The following is a 17,081-nucleotide window of genomic DNA, read 5'->3' as shown; positions in this document are numbered from 1 at the left end:
GGGTGCAAACTTTTTTAAGAGTGTAGGCACGTGTAGTTGTCTGCGTATTTCTTTGTAGTCTCCGCCTGACGACATCGTCTCCCCTTGGAAAACCGAAGCCTCTTGTTAAAGCGAAAAGGCTTAGGTGGGTTAGGTTTTGAAACCGAAACCAGTACTCGTCGCAAATAACCTATCAGCATCGTCGTTGTGCACGCGCGCGGACGCACGCGCTTCAAGCGGGCCTGGGCCTGGGTCCACGCATTCCGTCTTCCGTGCCCTGCTGTTCGGACGCTGTTTCAGAGCTGTGTGCATCGCCGAGGGGCATTCATATATTGGTAAGCTAATCTTTTATTTCACACGCCTCTTGCACTTAGAGTGCTGCAGCTCTCCCCCCCTCCATGAAGTTAATCTAGGAAGTTCTGCTATTACCGCGAAACTTGAATTTATGGAAGCAGTGACAGTTTTGATTCTTTGTTCCTTCCGTGATCGATCGCCGGTGCCATGCTGAAGTATGATCCAGGGTATCGCCTTTGCCTTAAATTTACATATCTAGATGGTGTCATTCAGTGAGTGTAATTTTTCGCGATCGCACATGAATGTAATCTCCTGGCGAATGTGTAGTTTCGTGGTGTCTCTGACGCCGCGGTCTTAGTGTGCGTGTGCTGTCCACGCACGCGCACTTTGTTAAGGCGTAAACTGTCTGCGAAACGTTTTAGTCGCTTCAGTTCTCGGAAGGGTTTTAGTAGACATTCCAATCCGCCTAGCTGGCGCTAAATCGTCACCGCGTTGGGCAAAAAATATCCCTATATATTACTTGGGCAGATTGGCACTGGAACGCGTTCCTAAAGATGGCGTACGCTCTTTTGAGCACGATCTCAAAAGGTTCTTTCTCGTACTTGTCCGACCTTTGTGCGCATATGCGAGAGAAAAATATGGAGCCTCGGTGTATTTTCCTTCTTGATGCTTGATTGTGCGCGATCGAGCACGATCGGTGTTCCCTATCTCGGTCTCGATTGGGTCCTTTGCGCAAGCTCGAGCCATTGCTATCCAGGAATTCGAACGCGCTCGATCGAAAGTGCCTCTTATATCACTAGTGTGTAATTTGCACAGACGCAACACTTATCGAATGTATATATCTGTTGCGTCTCTAGATGCCGTGGTTGGCTGCCGACGATTTAATAGACTCAAGGAACAAGGAACATATTAACAGACAGGCGTTCAGGCGTCGGGGCGAGCGCTGGCGGAGGCGTTCGATCCGTGAGGCGAGTTCGTGCCAAAAGCGCCAGTGCCTTCGCGCGCGCACTTTCTTTCTTTACTTTTTTTCTTCTTTTATTCCGTTAGCTCGCCTTACAGCATCAAAAGGAAGTGCGCACCTCATCGTTGTCTTCTTCTGGCGACTTATCATTAACATAATCAACATTTAGATGCGTATCTTCTGGGAAAAAAAAAACCGAGGGCACCTAAGCATGCACTTATGACAGAAATGTGAATGTGAAGGCATTCATGTCCAGTTAAATGCCGCTGAGTGGTCCTTTGAGTTATGAACTCCTCGTGGGCAAGTGAAGACATTGAGGCACTTGGCCAATGGCTCCTAGCTTGGCAAAAGGCTGGTGTGCTTCGAACTGTGACATAATATGCAACCTTGCCCAACTGCCATAGAATCTAATGGGAATCTTGGGTTGGCACGTTATGATTTGGCCTTATAAACTGAGGCCATGCCGAGGCACAGTTAGAACGCAAGCGATAGCCAGCGTGGAAAAGGAACACGCGGATAACACAGGCGTCCAAGAGCAAGGGTGATGGGGCGTCGCGACGATGCCCTCTTCCCTCGCGCAACACCTGGCGCATTAATGTAGAAGCAGGTGTTCCCATGCCCGCTCTGATCCGCCGAGGTGCGCTCGTGATGAGGCATCATAGCCAGTGAGAATTTAGGTGCCGTTTTAACACATCGCATTAAGAGCCCCTTGTCGCAAGAAATCCGGTGCCTGCGTCAGACAGTGTTTTGCGAAAAATCATTCCGAACCACAACCATGTAGGCCCTCTGCATGGCTCGGAGGCGTTACTGTACTAATTGAATGCCTCAAAGTAAAGAGTCAGAAAAATCAAAAAGTGCAACCTAAACACAACCTACAGACATGATAGCGTCAGATTGTAATTTGAATATACCAGAAAACATAACTATGTTACGAGGAAACTCAAACACAAACCCCTTTTCCAGCATTTCTACCATTCATAGAGCAGTGCGGCCCGCTTGGTTCCTTGCAACAACACCATCCAGATGTCACTCACCTCCACGCATCCGCAAGAAATTTGTGGTTGCTGGGAAGTGTGACAAGCAGTCAGGGATCTTTGAGTGCTATCGCATACCACTCTTAAAGGCGAAGCTTAAAGGGCCCTGGAAACGGTTCGGAAAAATTTTGTAGATGCGTAGGATACAGCTAAAGTTAATTATTTGCACCACAATTCGTGTGAAGAGTCTCATATTAAGAGAGCTACGGACGATTACAAGTTACCTTCCACCATAGCCATGCATTTTGTACTCAACTCGTTCGCCTAGCGACCGGGGCTAAGCTCTGCCTTCACTGGCTCTGCATCGTGATGGCACGTCGTGTCGTCTACTTCCTGTTCTCTAGGAGTGAGTGCGTCAAGCCTCACCAACCTCTCCACCAGTTGCTTGACAGTTGACCCCAAACGACAGCTATCAAAGCAGCGTGCATTACGAGGATTCTGTTGAAGTGCCGAACGTGTCTGGTATTCCGGTAACCACAGGCGAGCTGGGCGTTTCGATGGAACAGTGGAGGTATAAACTCAAGCTGGTGAAGGAACTTTAGCGTAGACGTACGTGAGCTGCCTGATCGGTCTCCACGGTCTAGCCACCCATTGGCGCAGAGCTGAACCAGCCAATTGAACAAAGCGTTTATATTGCTCTAACCAAGTGTAAAACATTTTAAACATTTACAAGAACAATGTGTTAATGATTACGCTCCTGCAAAAAATTTACACCAGCAGCAATGAAGAATGCGCTTCGTTACTACTACAGTGTTTGGTAGAGCTCTGTGCCACCAGGTGGCTGCACCATGCAGACCATTCATGTTTGCGCTTCTACTCATCTCGTGAAACAGCACGGTCAAATGGCCAGGCCCTGTCCCCTTGCTGTTGCGTTTACCCGAATACCGGACTCGCGAAACGCTGTTGTGGTAGTAATCTTCCGGTGTAAATTGACGGCCGCAAACGCGCAAATCCTGGCACCGATCAGGTAGCGACAGTACGATGCGCTGCAGCCACTGCGCTCGTCTGCTGCCTTGTAGAGGGACACGATGTCGCAGCTTGACATATTGCCAGTTGCTACGTTTGCAGCCCACAACGCAACAAAGTCGAATCATGGTGCTCGCGAAAAGACTGAGACCGACTCTGGTCGCGGAGCTCTTTTCAAAATGGAGCACGTTGTAACACAAGCAGACGATGCTTGCTGTGTGCCGGAAGCGCTTAAGTGTAGTGAGAAATTGTTCTTGTGCATTCTCTTTGTTATTTTCCTTTTATAGAAATATTAACTAACGTTCAAACTATTACAAACAACATTTGTTCACCATAAAGTTGGAAAAATTATTGATGACGCGCCCTGGGAAACCAGTCGGATATCTCGCCCTACTAATGTCATTAGGGAAAAGGACATCAAATGGGTAGGGGTGGCTTAAAATTCAGCAGAGTGATGTGCTGCGATCGGCAGCGATGTACATTTTTAAAATCTTATAATAAATTACATGCTTTTTGCGGAGCACCTAGATGCATCAATTAATGATCAGAAGGACCTACTCTAACAACTTCGTACATTTGTACAATATTGTCAAAATCGTTTCAGGGTCCCTTTTAGCGCCCTCCAAATTTTTTCGCTTGTCCAGACAGCAGACGCCGGCTTTTTCGCTCAAAGGGTCATTTGATGCTTTCGAATAAAAGAGAAAAAAAATGCATGTACACATGCATTATTTAGTAGGCCAACTTTAATTGGAACTTGAATGGCCTCTATGAAATTATCTTACCTAATCCCCCCCCCCCCCCATTGGATTCGTTTAGAATCATGGCAAGTGCCTGGTTCATATGTATTTGTTTGTGAAGTTATGGAGATATATCTTCCCCGCGTGAAAGTTTTCAACTCCCTGCAGCGGGCCTTTCGTGCTCTTTCTTTAGATGTACCCCAATTTGTAGCAGAAAGTTATGAGTGCCATCTCGTCTAATTCGCCATCAGGCCCTTCCTGCACGATAATTTCGTATTTCCTCTCTCAGTGGCTCCCGTATATGTGTAATATGGTTGTGTGTTAAATGGATGTATTCATTTTGAATTTGATTTGATCATTGAAGTGCACCAAGTACCTAGAATTGAGAGAAAAATTACCATATTTACTCGATTATAACGAGCCTTCGATTATAATGTGCACGTTAAGTTTTCAGACTGAAATTGAATATTTAATGTGCTCTTGATTGTAATGTGCACGCAGGTTTTCGTATAATAGTACAAAGAAAAAAGTACCAACTGTAGTACCCTTAAATTGTTCTCCCGCAATATATTTTCATGGTAAGAGAGAAATAGTGATTTGTTGGCACTCAAAATAATTTTATTTCATTTTTGCCACAGGCACCTTTCGTCAACGCTGTTCGAGGTGCGATTTGAGATTTGGATCCACCACACGTTTCAGTTTTTGTTCATGCTAGATTTCAATGTGCACATAATGTTAGCTAATTTTTCTGAAAAAAGTGTGCTTTAGAATGGTGTAAAAAGGGTAGTTTGTGCAGATCGAATGCTTGTCAAATTTTTATGCTGTACATTGACTTCCTGGTACAGGCTACAGGGTGCATGTTTTTTTTATGCTATAAAGAATTTTTACTAATCAACTGTGGCAGATAACACAATTCTAGTCCTTGAGCTGAACTACTCAAAGAAATTACTTGCACAAGAAATCAAAATCTATAATCGGTTAAGAAAATTGAACTAATTAGGTTTTTATCTAATTACTTCAATACACGTATTTCAGTTTGCAAATTGTAGCCAGTGAGTTTGCAAAGTGTATCCACTTGGAACGAATTTTCGGGATGACACCAGTTTTGAGATATTAATTCCCAAAAATGTACAAAAAAAAACATGAGTGTTCCATTTATTTTTGTGCTTCAGTGCATAAATGGCATGTTCCTTAAAAAGTGGGACAACAGTGCATTTTTACTGCAAGTTTGATGGTATGTGTATCTAAACCAATGCCATCCTCAGAATTATTTCCTAGCGGATATGCCTTGCAAACTCGCTACAATTCGTAAATTGCAATGCGCCATAATGTAATTAGTTCAAAACTTAAATTAGAGATGGTTTTTAATTGGTCAGTTATACATCTCAATGTTTCGTGCAAGCAGTGTTCACCTCAAGTAACCCAGCTCAATGACTAGAATTATTCTGTTGCCACAGATGTTTTCTAAAAAATTCTGTATAATTTAAAAAAAAATGGCATCCTGTATACTTACCCATTGCGAAAAGTACTATCTGACATCTTTATTGCATATTACTTTATTAGTTTTTGTTCTGTCTCAGTAGTTACTTCCTTTTTTTTTTACAATATTGCTATATCTTTCCTTTCTCTCTATTTCATTGCGCTGCACTTTTTTCACAGTTATTAGACATTTGAGGTGCTCCCAGGAAAGCGAGGAAGTTGCTATGTATGCGGCATTTTCATTCCCCCTTTGGTCCTCCTTTATTTATACAATAAATTGTGACTACTATGCTCTGCCTTTTACTTTCAGTTGTTTTCAAACTTGTAATGGCAAGAAGAAATGAATGGAAAAGCTGTTTGACGCACTATATATAAGTAGCCTTTTTAAACTTTATAGCACTACTATTTTATTGTGTTATTCGATAATTGCTGGTCACGTCGCAACATTATGGTGCTGGATTTCCTTCAACATGCGACAAATCTTTGGTTATTATGAACTTTTTTGATGCAAACAGTTCAAAACGTGCCAAATGCAAGAGGAAAAAAACAAGACCATAGGAACGATGAGACACGAAGAAGAACAATCAATCAGTCCAGTCAACCAAGTTTATTCCACACAAGATTGTCATCATTCCTATCTAACTATCCATCCTAGCTGTCACCAAATGGAGTTTGGCTTCTTGGCGTAGGGAGTGGTTACGAGGGTTCCTTTACATGGTCAGGAAAGTAAGGAGAGGAAGGGCGTCACAAACGACTTTCACATTTGCCGGTCAGCCTGGTATACAATTGTTGCGAGTCACGCAGTGACCGTCTCACCGAAAGCTGGATGAGCAGCGCACCTGTCATTCTTTCTGGTTTTACTCTGCGCTTCTCCACATTTGACACTGGGAGCTTGGTCCGGTCCTCTGCTGTTGCTTGTCTCGGAACATACCGCGACCTTCTCTCCTCTATTAACTCCTCTATTATCATGTAAAGCTTTTGGTGAGATGATCAAATTGCTGCTTTGATCTCCACACCCCCTCATTTTCGTATGGGACGGAACCCTTGTAAACACACTCTACGCCGAGAAGCAATGTTCCATTTAGCTTGCGCTTTAATTTATTTGCATTAAAAGTTTTTGTAACTTATGATTTCTTTTGAATCCGGGAAATTTATGCCTGATATACTATGATTGTGGACACTAACTACTAATAAAGCAAAGAATAAATAAATAAATAAATAAAAAGAAGTGCAAGACAAGTTGTTGCAGTTCCACTGTAAGGCTCAGTGACCACTCAATAAATTCTTCTGACTTTGATAACTACAGCTGAAGATAATGAAACTTTTAAAGAATATACTACCTAGTGGATCATCTGGATGCATATTTTTTATTGTTGGCATTGGTTGCATGATTGTAAAAAATTCTTCCTGCTGCAGTGTTCACCTGAAACCTCCTGCCAGCTGCCATGTCCACACAGGATGATGACACTGTGTTGGGCACTATGTGTGAGCACCTCAACGACGCCACGAGAGCCGACAAAGGCACACCTCTCACCAGGATCCAAGGCATTCTTTCCCAACTTCCACCATCAGTCCGGGGCCGGTTAGGTGCAACAACTGAAACCATACGGTTGGTCAAAAGTCCGCCAGGCCACAGAGCCAAGTATCAGGCCACTTGTATAGAACTACTAAGAGAAATGGCAAATACGAGCGATCCCACGCCAAAGGAGGCAGTGTACCGACCAGGTAGTGACGGCATAGGAAATGGACTTCGTGGTACAATCCAAGCCATCAATCTAAGCCATGCATATATATTATTCGGTGAAGGCAATGAAGAGCATGCCTACTTTTTTATTGATAACGTTGACATGTCCCTGCTTCAGCCAGAAAAGAGCCTGAATGACCTGTTTAGTGTCGGGGACAAGGTTCACTTTGATGCCCAGCCAAATCCAAAGCCGACCAGCTACACCAAGTGGTGGGCCACCAATGTCAACAAAGTGCAATGTGCCGAACTTGTCCAGGTCAGCGACAGCAGAAACGAGGCTTTTCTATCCAACAACGATATCGCCGAGCTTCTGCTTGACCCAAAGGAGTTCTTTGCGCGGAGGAAGCTGTTTGGCATCAAAGGCGCATTCTTCCCGAACTCCAAGATTACGGGTCTGGTGTCTGCTGTTGAACCCAACGTCATGGTGCTAATGCCAAACACAGCAGCATACTCCAACGGAAGGAAGATAAGGTCATTGAGTGAGCTGTTCAAGGAGAGTGCTGTCCTAGAAGATGTAGATGCCTTTGTAGACGCCATCGCAGTAGAATGCGACATGTGGGTAGCTATGTTCACGTGGACTGGTGAACGGCCCGAGCACTTCCCTGTCGAGCAGAGCGAAAGCGCGTTTCACAACGGCCTCGCTCTTGCCATGAGCGAAATGCCCACAGGCACTGATGACCTGGAAGCGGGAGATCTCGGCATCTTCAACACACCTCCCAAGTTCTGCTCCGCTCCCAACATTGCCCATTCGATCGGGGTTTACCCGCACAGCAACCTCAAAGCTGTGAACGACAACAGCGCAATGTGCGAGGTGCAGGAGCCGGAGGGATGCAGGAATGTGGAGTTCTTCACATTCTACAAGAACGTGCACGTGCCCCTCCTAGGTAATTTCAAGAATATCCTCCGAGAAAACGACATCATTCGAATTGACATGGTCGGTACGGTTGGCGGGAAGGTAGAGGTGTGCTGCCGCTTTGTGTTGCAGGGCGAAAGGCCTTCAAACGTGCATCAAACGAGTCCCTCAGAGTCTGGCCCGCTGCTGAAGGCCAGGGTGGTGCAGCAAGTCATCCCTGTAGCACCTGGCAAGCTCAGCGCACTGCCGTAAGTTGTGGAAAGGTTGAATGTGTGGTTCAAACTGCATTTCTGTCGCCATTTTAAGTTATGTGAACCTAGTCTACTTGCACAAACCACGACCGAATGCTAAGCACAGCAGAGCACATTTCACACATAGCAGGCGAACGCTATGAAGGCTAGAGCAACTTGTCTCACTGCTCTATTCGTGACCAAAAAATAGTGCATCACACACGAAATAATTGATAAATATGATGCTACTATGTGACGTGGGTAGCATCGTAGATCGGAACCTCTTTAGCACCGCAGCGTTGCCTGCTAGGTGTGAACGTAGCATACCGAACATTTAACGTTTCATTTCTGCCGTTAGCATCTGACATGAAAATGCCTCGAATTGTCTGCACAGGCTATACCTTTGTCCTTCACCCCATGCATACGCAGTACATGGCTGGATGAACTGCAGTCATCGGAGAGCTTTAGCTGTGTTTTATGTGGCCTGTGAGGCAGGTTCTCTGGTGTGGGTGCTGTAATACAGGCCTAACATTTTGTTGTCTTTTCTGATATATCTAAACATCTTTGACTGAAATCTGTCTGTGAAATCTGAGTCTGTCTGTGAATATGTTCGGTGTGTGTTGAATCTGAAGGTGAGCTGTGAATCTGAGCGACAGAACCTATTTGAGTGAGACAATAATGGAGAAATATCTCCATCCAATTTCTAAAATCAGAGTCCTGTTGCGATGGCAATTCAGCTTCTTTCTCAGAAGCCAAATCGGCCTCGAGATATCGTAACTCTGATTTTTGAAACATGGATAGAGGCTTTGCTTGTGTTGTGTTACCTTTTTGCATACCCCCCTTTCCCTCTTTTTATTAAAATGTGCAATCGATCAGCACAGCAGGCCCACAGGTATAGAATTACGTAAACGGAATGAATAAAGTTGCATCTTTACATATAGCTGACTACACACAACCAAAAGCAGCTAGCTGCAATGCATATTTCTTTATTCGGGGCATGGCTGTATACGGTGAACCACTGTCTCACGGCTATGGACAAGGAGGGTTAGGCAGTATTCCAAGCTGCAACCTTGCTGACATCCAGAAATCGAAAGCTAGCAGTCTGCCTCCAGGACTCAGTTGCTCCAAATGGCCGTCGGCAGATTCGCTTGGAGAGAGATTGTTTGACAAGGAAGATGATGAGCTTGGCGTGTGTTTTGATTGGTGACATACTGTAGGGGTACATGAAAAAAATGCATGCTCTCTGGGGCGTCATAATTATTTCAGTGCAAAATATGAAGATGAAGGCAAGAAATGAACTGAGAGGACTATGCACTGGCTATTGACTGATGCTTTATTGAAAGAAGCATTTTATAAAGATGCCAAGCACCTTCTCACACATGCTCACCATAATGACACGCTATCACACCACTATATATCTAACAAACATACAGTGAAACCTCGTTAAACCGTAATTGGCCGGAGCTTGGAAAAAGTATGCATTAAACGGTAGTACTGCGTAACCGAAATAGCCTGAGATCGCCCTGTTACCTGCGAGAAACGAAACTCAGAGGGAGTGCGATAAAAGGGCAAAAAACGTGCAGTATTTATTCATTTCGCGTGACAAAAGTCTGTTATTTTCGTTTGATGCCGCAGCAGCCTAGCAACGACGACAAACTGCCTTAAGCTCAGCTAACACTCGCATGAGGCTGACGTATAATGTGCAGCTTCTGGCACTGTCGGGCCTGAATCGCCCGTGCTGTCGCTTTCTGTGTCGTGCTCATCACTGTCATTAGGCGACACTCTGGCAATAACAGAGGCAACAATAGCGAAAAGATTATCCTCGAAAAGTTGAACCTCGTAGCCGACATCTTTTCGCAGTTCCAGCAGCACTGCCAAGCATCTTCTTCTTTGCATTCGAAATGCCACACACCGTAGTCAAGAGCAGATTCCTCGTGCGTGCCAGCACCGATATTGTGCCACGCAAACGATTTATAATTTTTCTTTTATGCTGAGTGCCCGGGGTGTGTCTGAGCTCCGTGAGCTCCGGCAGGACGTGAGTTGTAGCTTGCACGACACCACAACACAGGCCACCACTAGCCATCCGCAACGCTCTCTGGCTCGGCACCGAAATGATGTTGTTGTTACGGTGGCTTCACCCTCCCAGGCGCCTTCTGCGTTTGTGCTTGGAGGCCGTTCTGATCTCTGAGGCTTGTTCTGCTTGGCTGACCTACTGCCGTGATTGTGCTACAAGTGCAAATACTACGTGTTAACCGATACATATGCAATAAGCTGGTACGGTTTATGCAAATACAAAACGCATCATCTTCAATAACCACTGAGTTTCGGACTTGACTTTACTACATTTAAAACGATACTGCTGTTTAAGCGGGTACAGGTTAACAAGGTTTTACTTTATCTGCATCAATATAAAATGCTTGTTCCAATAAAGAAACGTCAGTTGATACTCAGTGCACAGTGCTGTAGCTCCGTGTCTCCCCTTCATCTTCGTATTTTGCGCTTTAAAACTATGAATCAATACCTATTATTCCATTCATTATTCTGTGGCACTTATCTTGTCCCCAAGCAATAATCCTCATCCATCTTGCATGCATTTCCTCTCTTTAACACTGCTCATTATCCTTTCAACAATGCTACCGCTTGTTAATAGGCACTTGACGTTCCTGACCTGAAAGTAAAGGGCACACAACATTAAAAAAAGCCAAGCAAGGTAGACGGCATTTATTGGTTTGGGACAAGATAAGCCCCAAAGAGTGCTGACTTTTAGAGTGCAGTCACTGTTCCACATTTTTTTCAGAATCAGAATCTTTAAATTCGTTGTAAAATTTCAAGGTTATAGTATAGGTAGTAACATACAGACAGTGTAGGATTGATTATGAATAATGCGAACCTCATGAGACCTCTTGTTGTTTGTAATGCACATTGCCTGTAATACTTCTCAAAGTTAGCTCGGAAGAGATGTGGCATATTCGTCCAGGATATAAAGTCTGGCGCTTGCGCAACTGTGTGAAAGTGGTTCGAGCTCATTTGTGCCATCAGCTTTCCTAAAAATTGGCACTAGCTTGATCTATACCATTGCGTAGGCAGAAATGACAAAAAGCACCCATGAAGAATGTTTCAAATACCGCGAGTTGACGAGGGAAGCCATGGTGTTGAATGTTCATCTTTGTTTAAGCAGAGAAAAGCAGCTTTTACGACAAGAACATGAATTGACAGTCATTTCGTTATGTCTTGTATAGTGGACGATATAACAGTGGACTTTGTTAACGGAGGTTAACTGGGTTTATTAAGCATGTAGTGTACAGGAATTGATGTAGTTACATGGAGGTACAGAGAGAGTGTTTTGAGACGGGGCCGCCAACCAGCAGGAGAGGAGCGGGAGTGCCAGACGCAACTTAATATGTCGTCTGCTCAGAGTTCATGCAGGAGGAGGGCTGCCGTGACAATGGGAGCGGAGGTTACAGAAGGGGCGCGTGGCCAGTGTGCAACACTGCACTTGCAGGATGGTGGCACCATCTCTCGAGCCTTGTAACAAGAGTTACTTTCTCCGTGTGCGTGGAGATGCTGCGATCAGCATCTAACTGTGGTAATTAAACTAAAAAATGGGTTTTTCACGTTGCTAACACAGCAGTCAGTAAGAACCGAACTTGTGAAGCAATTAAACAGCTCACTTGTCTTTTAGTCTAAGGAGGATATGGTGTCCACGGCAAAGGAAAGTACCTCCTCGCCTGTCCTCATGCATTCGCTAATATTTTTTAATGTTGTGTTTCAGTAAGCGGCCCATCACTACCCTCGGGTCCTGCCACTGGCAATGTAAGTGGTAGGACAAGTGACTTTTGACCTCTGGGCACAATATTTTATTTTACAACATACAGATGGTTTGTAAAACAGACAGGGGACGAGGCAGTCAGAACACCAAAATGGAATAACAGCATACACTGGAATTTTGATATGTTAAAGAATGAGATGCTAGAAAGACGCATTTACAGCGTGCAAAATATGGATGAGAAATTTGAAAACTAGCCTGGAAAGCTCCTGCACTAGCATGTGCGAACAAGGACATGGACAAGAAAAAACATGAATTTACTTTGTCGTAGTGCATACTCATGCAAAAAAAAAAATTTAGAATAATGAGGAACAAAAATAAGTGTTCAGTTTTCTTTGTTCGTGTTTGTGTTGCTGTTCTTATGCTTGCATAAGAAATGAGAAAAAAAATTATTTAAAATAAGGAGGAACAAGAATAAGTGTTCAGTCTTGTTTCTTCGTGTTTGTGTTGCTGTTCTTACGTTGGCGTAAGAGTCATGAAACTTCACCTACTAGCCTAGTTTCAAGTATCGCTGAAAGTTAACATGGTATGAGGCAGTAATGTATGTTTAAAAATGTTTGTTTTGGCACTAAAAAGAATCTAATGGTTAAGAGTGATTATTACCGATTGATTTTACTGTAAGGCTTTTATGATGGCGCTGTTAGGTCTTTCACAATTGGTTATTATTAATGTAAACGAAAGTAGAATTTCATTTTCTTGCTATCAGCACAAAGTGAAGTGGAAATGGGAACACCCTGATCACAATGCATGGTATACATCACTGCTCAGAGCTGTAGCCGATTTGTAAGCATGTATGTGCACGTTGGAACACAAGAAAAGTCATTGTTACTAATAGACTCTTTTGAACCTTGTTGAAAAATATTGCTCCTATTTTTATCGAATCTCGTTCTTGCCAAGTCTTATGTTCGGTTACTGCAACCACACAGCAAGATTTGCATGCTCAAGTTGTGTTAGGAAGCTATGGTCTAGGCCACGCATGGAAGACACATGTTGCTTTTTTCATCTGCTTCCCGTAAGCAGAGGCTGAGAGCCATGTATGACTACTTGCCACTGTGCTCGTACTTTGCTATGGTGTAATAGACTCTAACTGACGAGACAATATTGACATGAGCAATATTGATAAGAGCAATGTTGCATGTCCTATGATATTGGTTGTCACTGTTGTAACAGTGACAGCCGTATGTGGATGGTACTATGACTGTTTTTGGGAGGAGAGGAAGGGTTCTTAAAGCATCACAAAACTGTAGTTGCAAAACCGTGGTACGTAGTTACAAATGTCACATCCTGCTATGCCAGTAGTTTGGCAGAACAGTGAACCTCAGTAGCACAGCATGCCAGCATAGCAGAGGTGAGGTGGACTGGTGGGACCACGAAAAGGGGCGTTACAGACAAAAGGCAAACATACACATCTGGCTTCAAAGGAAATTTGCAGATCCAATCCAGTGTTTGAACCTAAGTGTTGTAAACCTTGTTTGAGTTGGAGAAGTAGCAGCGGCGGTGAATGACACACATACAGCCTCAATATATATAGAGACATTTAGCGTGTCCACTATTCCGGCAAATGGGGGTGGTTTGGGTGGATTGCCGATAGATGAGGGCATAAGCTTGAGGGGCCTGAGCGGTGCAGCCACCTGGTGGCATAGAGCTTAACGAGACAAACATAGAGCTAAAATTGCAGTAACTTACTATGTTCGGCTTTGCTGCTGGTGAAAATTTTTGACACCGGCGCAATCGTGAACACGATTACTGTTACGAGCTGTTAGCTTTTTGTGTCAAAGCATGTGTTGATAAGGGTCGTATGCACGGAGGAATATAACAGATATGCATGTAAATACATTTAAGGCTTCTGCGCCCCTTGCGTCACAGTGGCACATGTCCATTCTGGGGGATTGGCGAAGAATGGGCAACATACCCCATGGCACATATCCAGTTACCCAAGTTGTGTACTTGGCAAGGAAGCACCTGTAGTGTGGAAGAAATAGAGAAAGAAAACTGTAATTTAAAACTGATTGCTTTTCTTCACGGTTAATCTTGTTTCACAGTTCCTGTTCCATGTACGTCAAAATGCAAACACATGTTTTGCAGGCTACCATGAATGGGAAATCCACTGCAGCTGGGCCCCCCCTGGAGCCTAGTCTATGTCTTCTCGGGCAGAAAGGACACACTGGTGCAAGTCTTTGACTCTTCCGCCATGGTGGAAGCCAGAGAGGGGCAGACTATCTGGGAGGTGACGGTCGTTGTGGACTGCTTCTACAGGGACGGCAGGACGGCCGTGAGCAAACTCAACCAAGTTCTCCACAAGGGGGACATTGTCAACATCGACTACAGCCTAACGTTGATATATCGAACAACACAGTGACTGCGAAATAGTTTGTACGTAGCCCGAATTATATTTATAAAATCATGTAAAAACGCATAAGGAACTTGCACAAATCAATCAATGAAGTAATCGTGACACAGTAATACTTGCTTGAAACTTGACACAAAGTATTTGTTTCTTTGGCTGAAGTACTGCAGCACTGTAGCTTGCTTCTTACTGGTAGCGACGTGCTTAACCATGGCATCCACAACGTAGTCTGAACGATCCACAAGCAATAGGCCGGTGCCTTCTATTGTGCCGCAGTAGTGACGTAAAAGGGCCAAGGCAGCTACAGCCTCAGTTGAAGTGGGGAGCAGGCCAATATCAGCGCTTGCATGATCAACCTCAGCAACGTCTTCGTTTGGCTGCTACTTCTGCTGAGATCTCCACGTCCCGAGTGAAACGCCCCCCTCTACACCGCGCCACATCCTCGAACACCAGAGAGAGGACCGGAGGCAATATGATCACCCGCACCCAAATTTAAACAGTCAACAGGCGAGGAGTTGGCGCTGACTTCAAACACACACGCACTTAAACCTACATACACTTAACTGTATTCACCACACACAATACACTGATGAACGCCCGTGGTGCGGTGACAGCCCAAATTTACTGCACATCACTTGGATGTGCCCAAACAGAGCGACAGATATAAATTCCACACAACTGAAAACACAAGATTTTAACACGCAGTGGGACGCGTGGCTTACGGACAAGGATCAGGATAGCCAACTGGCTCTTCTAGACCAAGTCTAGCGAGCCGCTAAAGCAAGTGGAGCCCTGGACTAGGGGCCCCACGGAGCTACTCTACTAACTCTAGAGGACACGCTACCGATAGGGCCCATGCACTGAAATCGCCGTAGCCTCCTCGATAAACTTTCTGCCTGTCAAGACGCCAAGACAACAATTGAGAGGAGCTGTGGGCAGAGCTGCGAACTGCCGCCGCTCATTTCACCGAGTGCCACCGATGTAAAGTGCCTCCGCAACTCTTGTCTGTGTGGTGGCCGCAATTTCGGCTGTTTTTAATTGCTGCGATGGTAGAACACCAATCCACTATTTGACAAGAGCCTCGTTTATAACGCTGCAGAGTACTATAGTAGTGTTTCGAATGCAGTCTCTGCAGGGTCGGGCGCGTTTGCAGCAACTGTAGCGTGAAAGTGGGTTGTGCTTTGCACGTACATAGCAGAGACAAAAACATGAAAGTTTATTTACTGCTGTTGTAGCGTTTGCAGTGAATAATTCATTGGTTACCGTAGGAAAGTGCAGAAAATATGGAAGTCGGCAAGTGTTCTTACAGACGTGATATTTTGCCAAAAAATGCTTGCCAGGATGCTCTATATAAAGCTGGAATTTCTTAGTGTGAGCCGGCCTTCTGTGCACTGTGATAGCATACTATTTTTACGACTTTCAGACGAGTTTTCTCCAGTTCTTTTGCATCAGACGAGTGCTGTGGCCTATGTAAATATTCATACCCAGAAAGCTTTGGACCTTCTACCATGTCCGTGTGGCTTGGTGACCAGGAAATATAGAAACAATTATTTAATGACCAAGAAAATACCGCATGCCTTGAATGAGCAAGATGCGAGTAAATATCTTATTGCAAACACTTCATTGATACAGTTCAGACCTACAAAGTACTGAGGGCTCGTTTTCAATTTAACATATTTATCATTCTTGTTGGTGGCTGCACTAGCATAGTTCACAAACAGTGGTTTGATAAATTTGAAACACACAAACTCAACTACGGTAAGTCCTTGTGGTGCTGGCTGTGAGTGGTCCTGCACTGCAGAAGGCCTTATTTAATTACTGCTGGTACTGCCACATTCAGCAGAGTCTTCAAGGGCTTGTCCAGTGTTGGATGTTCCCGCAAGGCAATATCCACAAACATTCTCAACATCTCGAGAACATATAAATCAGACTGGTACAAAAGCCCACCTCTGTACTGATGTTTAAATGATATTGCGCGACATAAAAACGACACGGACGTGAAAGAAGACGACACACCAAGCGCAAACTTGGTGTGGAAAGTTTGCGCTTGGTGTGTCGTCTTCTTTCACGTCCGTGTCGTTTTTATGTCGCGCAATATCATTTAAGCAATGGATTACCAACTTGCCCGGAATGCTGCTCTCATTATGTACTGATGTCTTTGAATTGACAGGCTTTATCGTCGGAGAGCAACAGTCCTTTAACTCCACTTGTTCTCCGACCACGCGGGCTGCGTACGCGCCGACGTACACAGTTGCTGACACCTGTAGGCTTTGATATATGGGCACTGCATTTTGCTTCATGTGGTATGGCTCTTTTACAGCAATCTCTGTTCACTCCAAAGACTGCATGGGTAGTGAGGCTATTGGAGCTGGCAGTGCATCGACATGACCAAGCTCCTGCTTGTGCAAATCATTGCCGTTCTCCGAAGGAGTCGCAATTCCAGTCTTGTGGAGCTTTTTCAGCTCTGAAATGGCTGAACGCCCATCCAACTGGTCATCGCAACCAAGTAACCTTCTCAATGTCACAATCGCTCAATAGGGTCACTGCTGAACTTTTGTGTTAGCACAAAGCAGAAATCCTCTGAGCCAAGGAAGTAGTGTATGCACGCTACAGTGTAATATGTGGTGAGCA

The 17,081-nt window shown here is 44.6% G+C and overlaps 1 protein-coding gene across 5 annotated transcripts; it reads left to right on the top strand.

Annotated features, from left to right (window-relative positions):
* The first annotated feature begins 153 nt into the window (after positions 1–153).
* Positions 154–14,522, top strand: LOC142579444 (uncharacterized). 5 transcript variants are annotated; one of them, XM_075689648.1, is made up of 5 exons: positions 163–314; positions 6,867–8,078; positions 8,180–8,295; positions 12,050–12,090; positions 14,189–14,259. In XM_075689648.1, exons 2-4 carry the CDS (start codon positions 6,896–6,898, stop codon positions 12,050–12,052), a joined length of 1,302 nt encoding a protein of 433 aa, XP_075545763.1. In that variant the 5' UTR covers positions 163–314; positions 6,867–6,895; the 3' UTR covers positions 12,053–12,090; positions 14,189–14,259. The 5 variants fall into 5 exon arrangements, with proteins under 5 accessions (XP_075545746.1, XP_075545763.1, XP_075545754.1 ...); XM_075689639.1 differs by lacking the exon at positions 12,050–12,090 and having other exon boundaries at positions 14,189–14,522; XM_075689612.1 differs by having other exon boundaries at positions 6,867–8,295; positions 14,189–14,522.
* Positions 14,523–17,081: the final 2,559 nt, after the last annotated feature.

Source organism: Dermacentor variabilis, chromosome 1 (genome assembly GCF_050947875.1).
Source record: "Dermacentor variabilis isolate Ectoservices chromosome 1, ASM5094787v1, whole genome shotgun sequence".
NCBI classification, from domain to species: Eukaryota; Metazoa; Arthropoda; class Arachnida; order Ixodida; family Ixodidae; genus Dermacentor; species Dermacentor variabilis.
The sequence above is the reverse complement of the archived record's forward strand: the minus strand, read 5'-3'. Positions and strand labels throughout refer to the sequence as shown.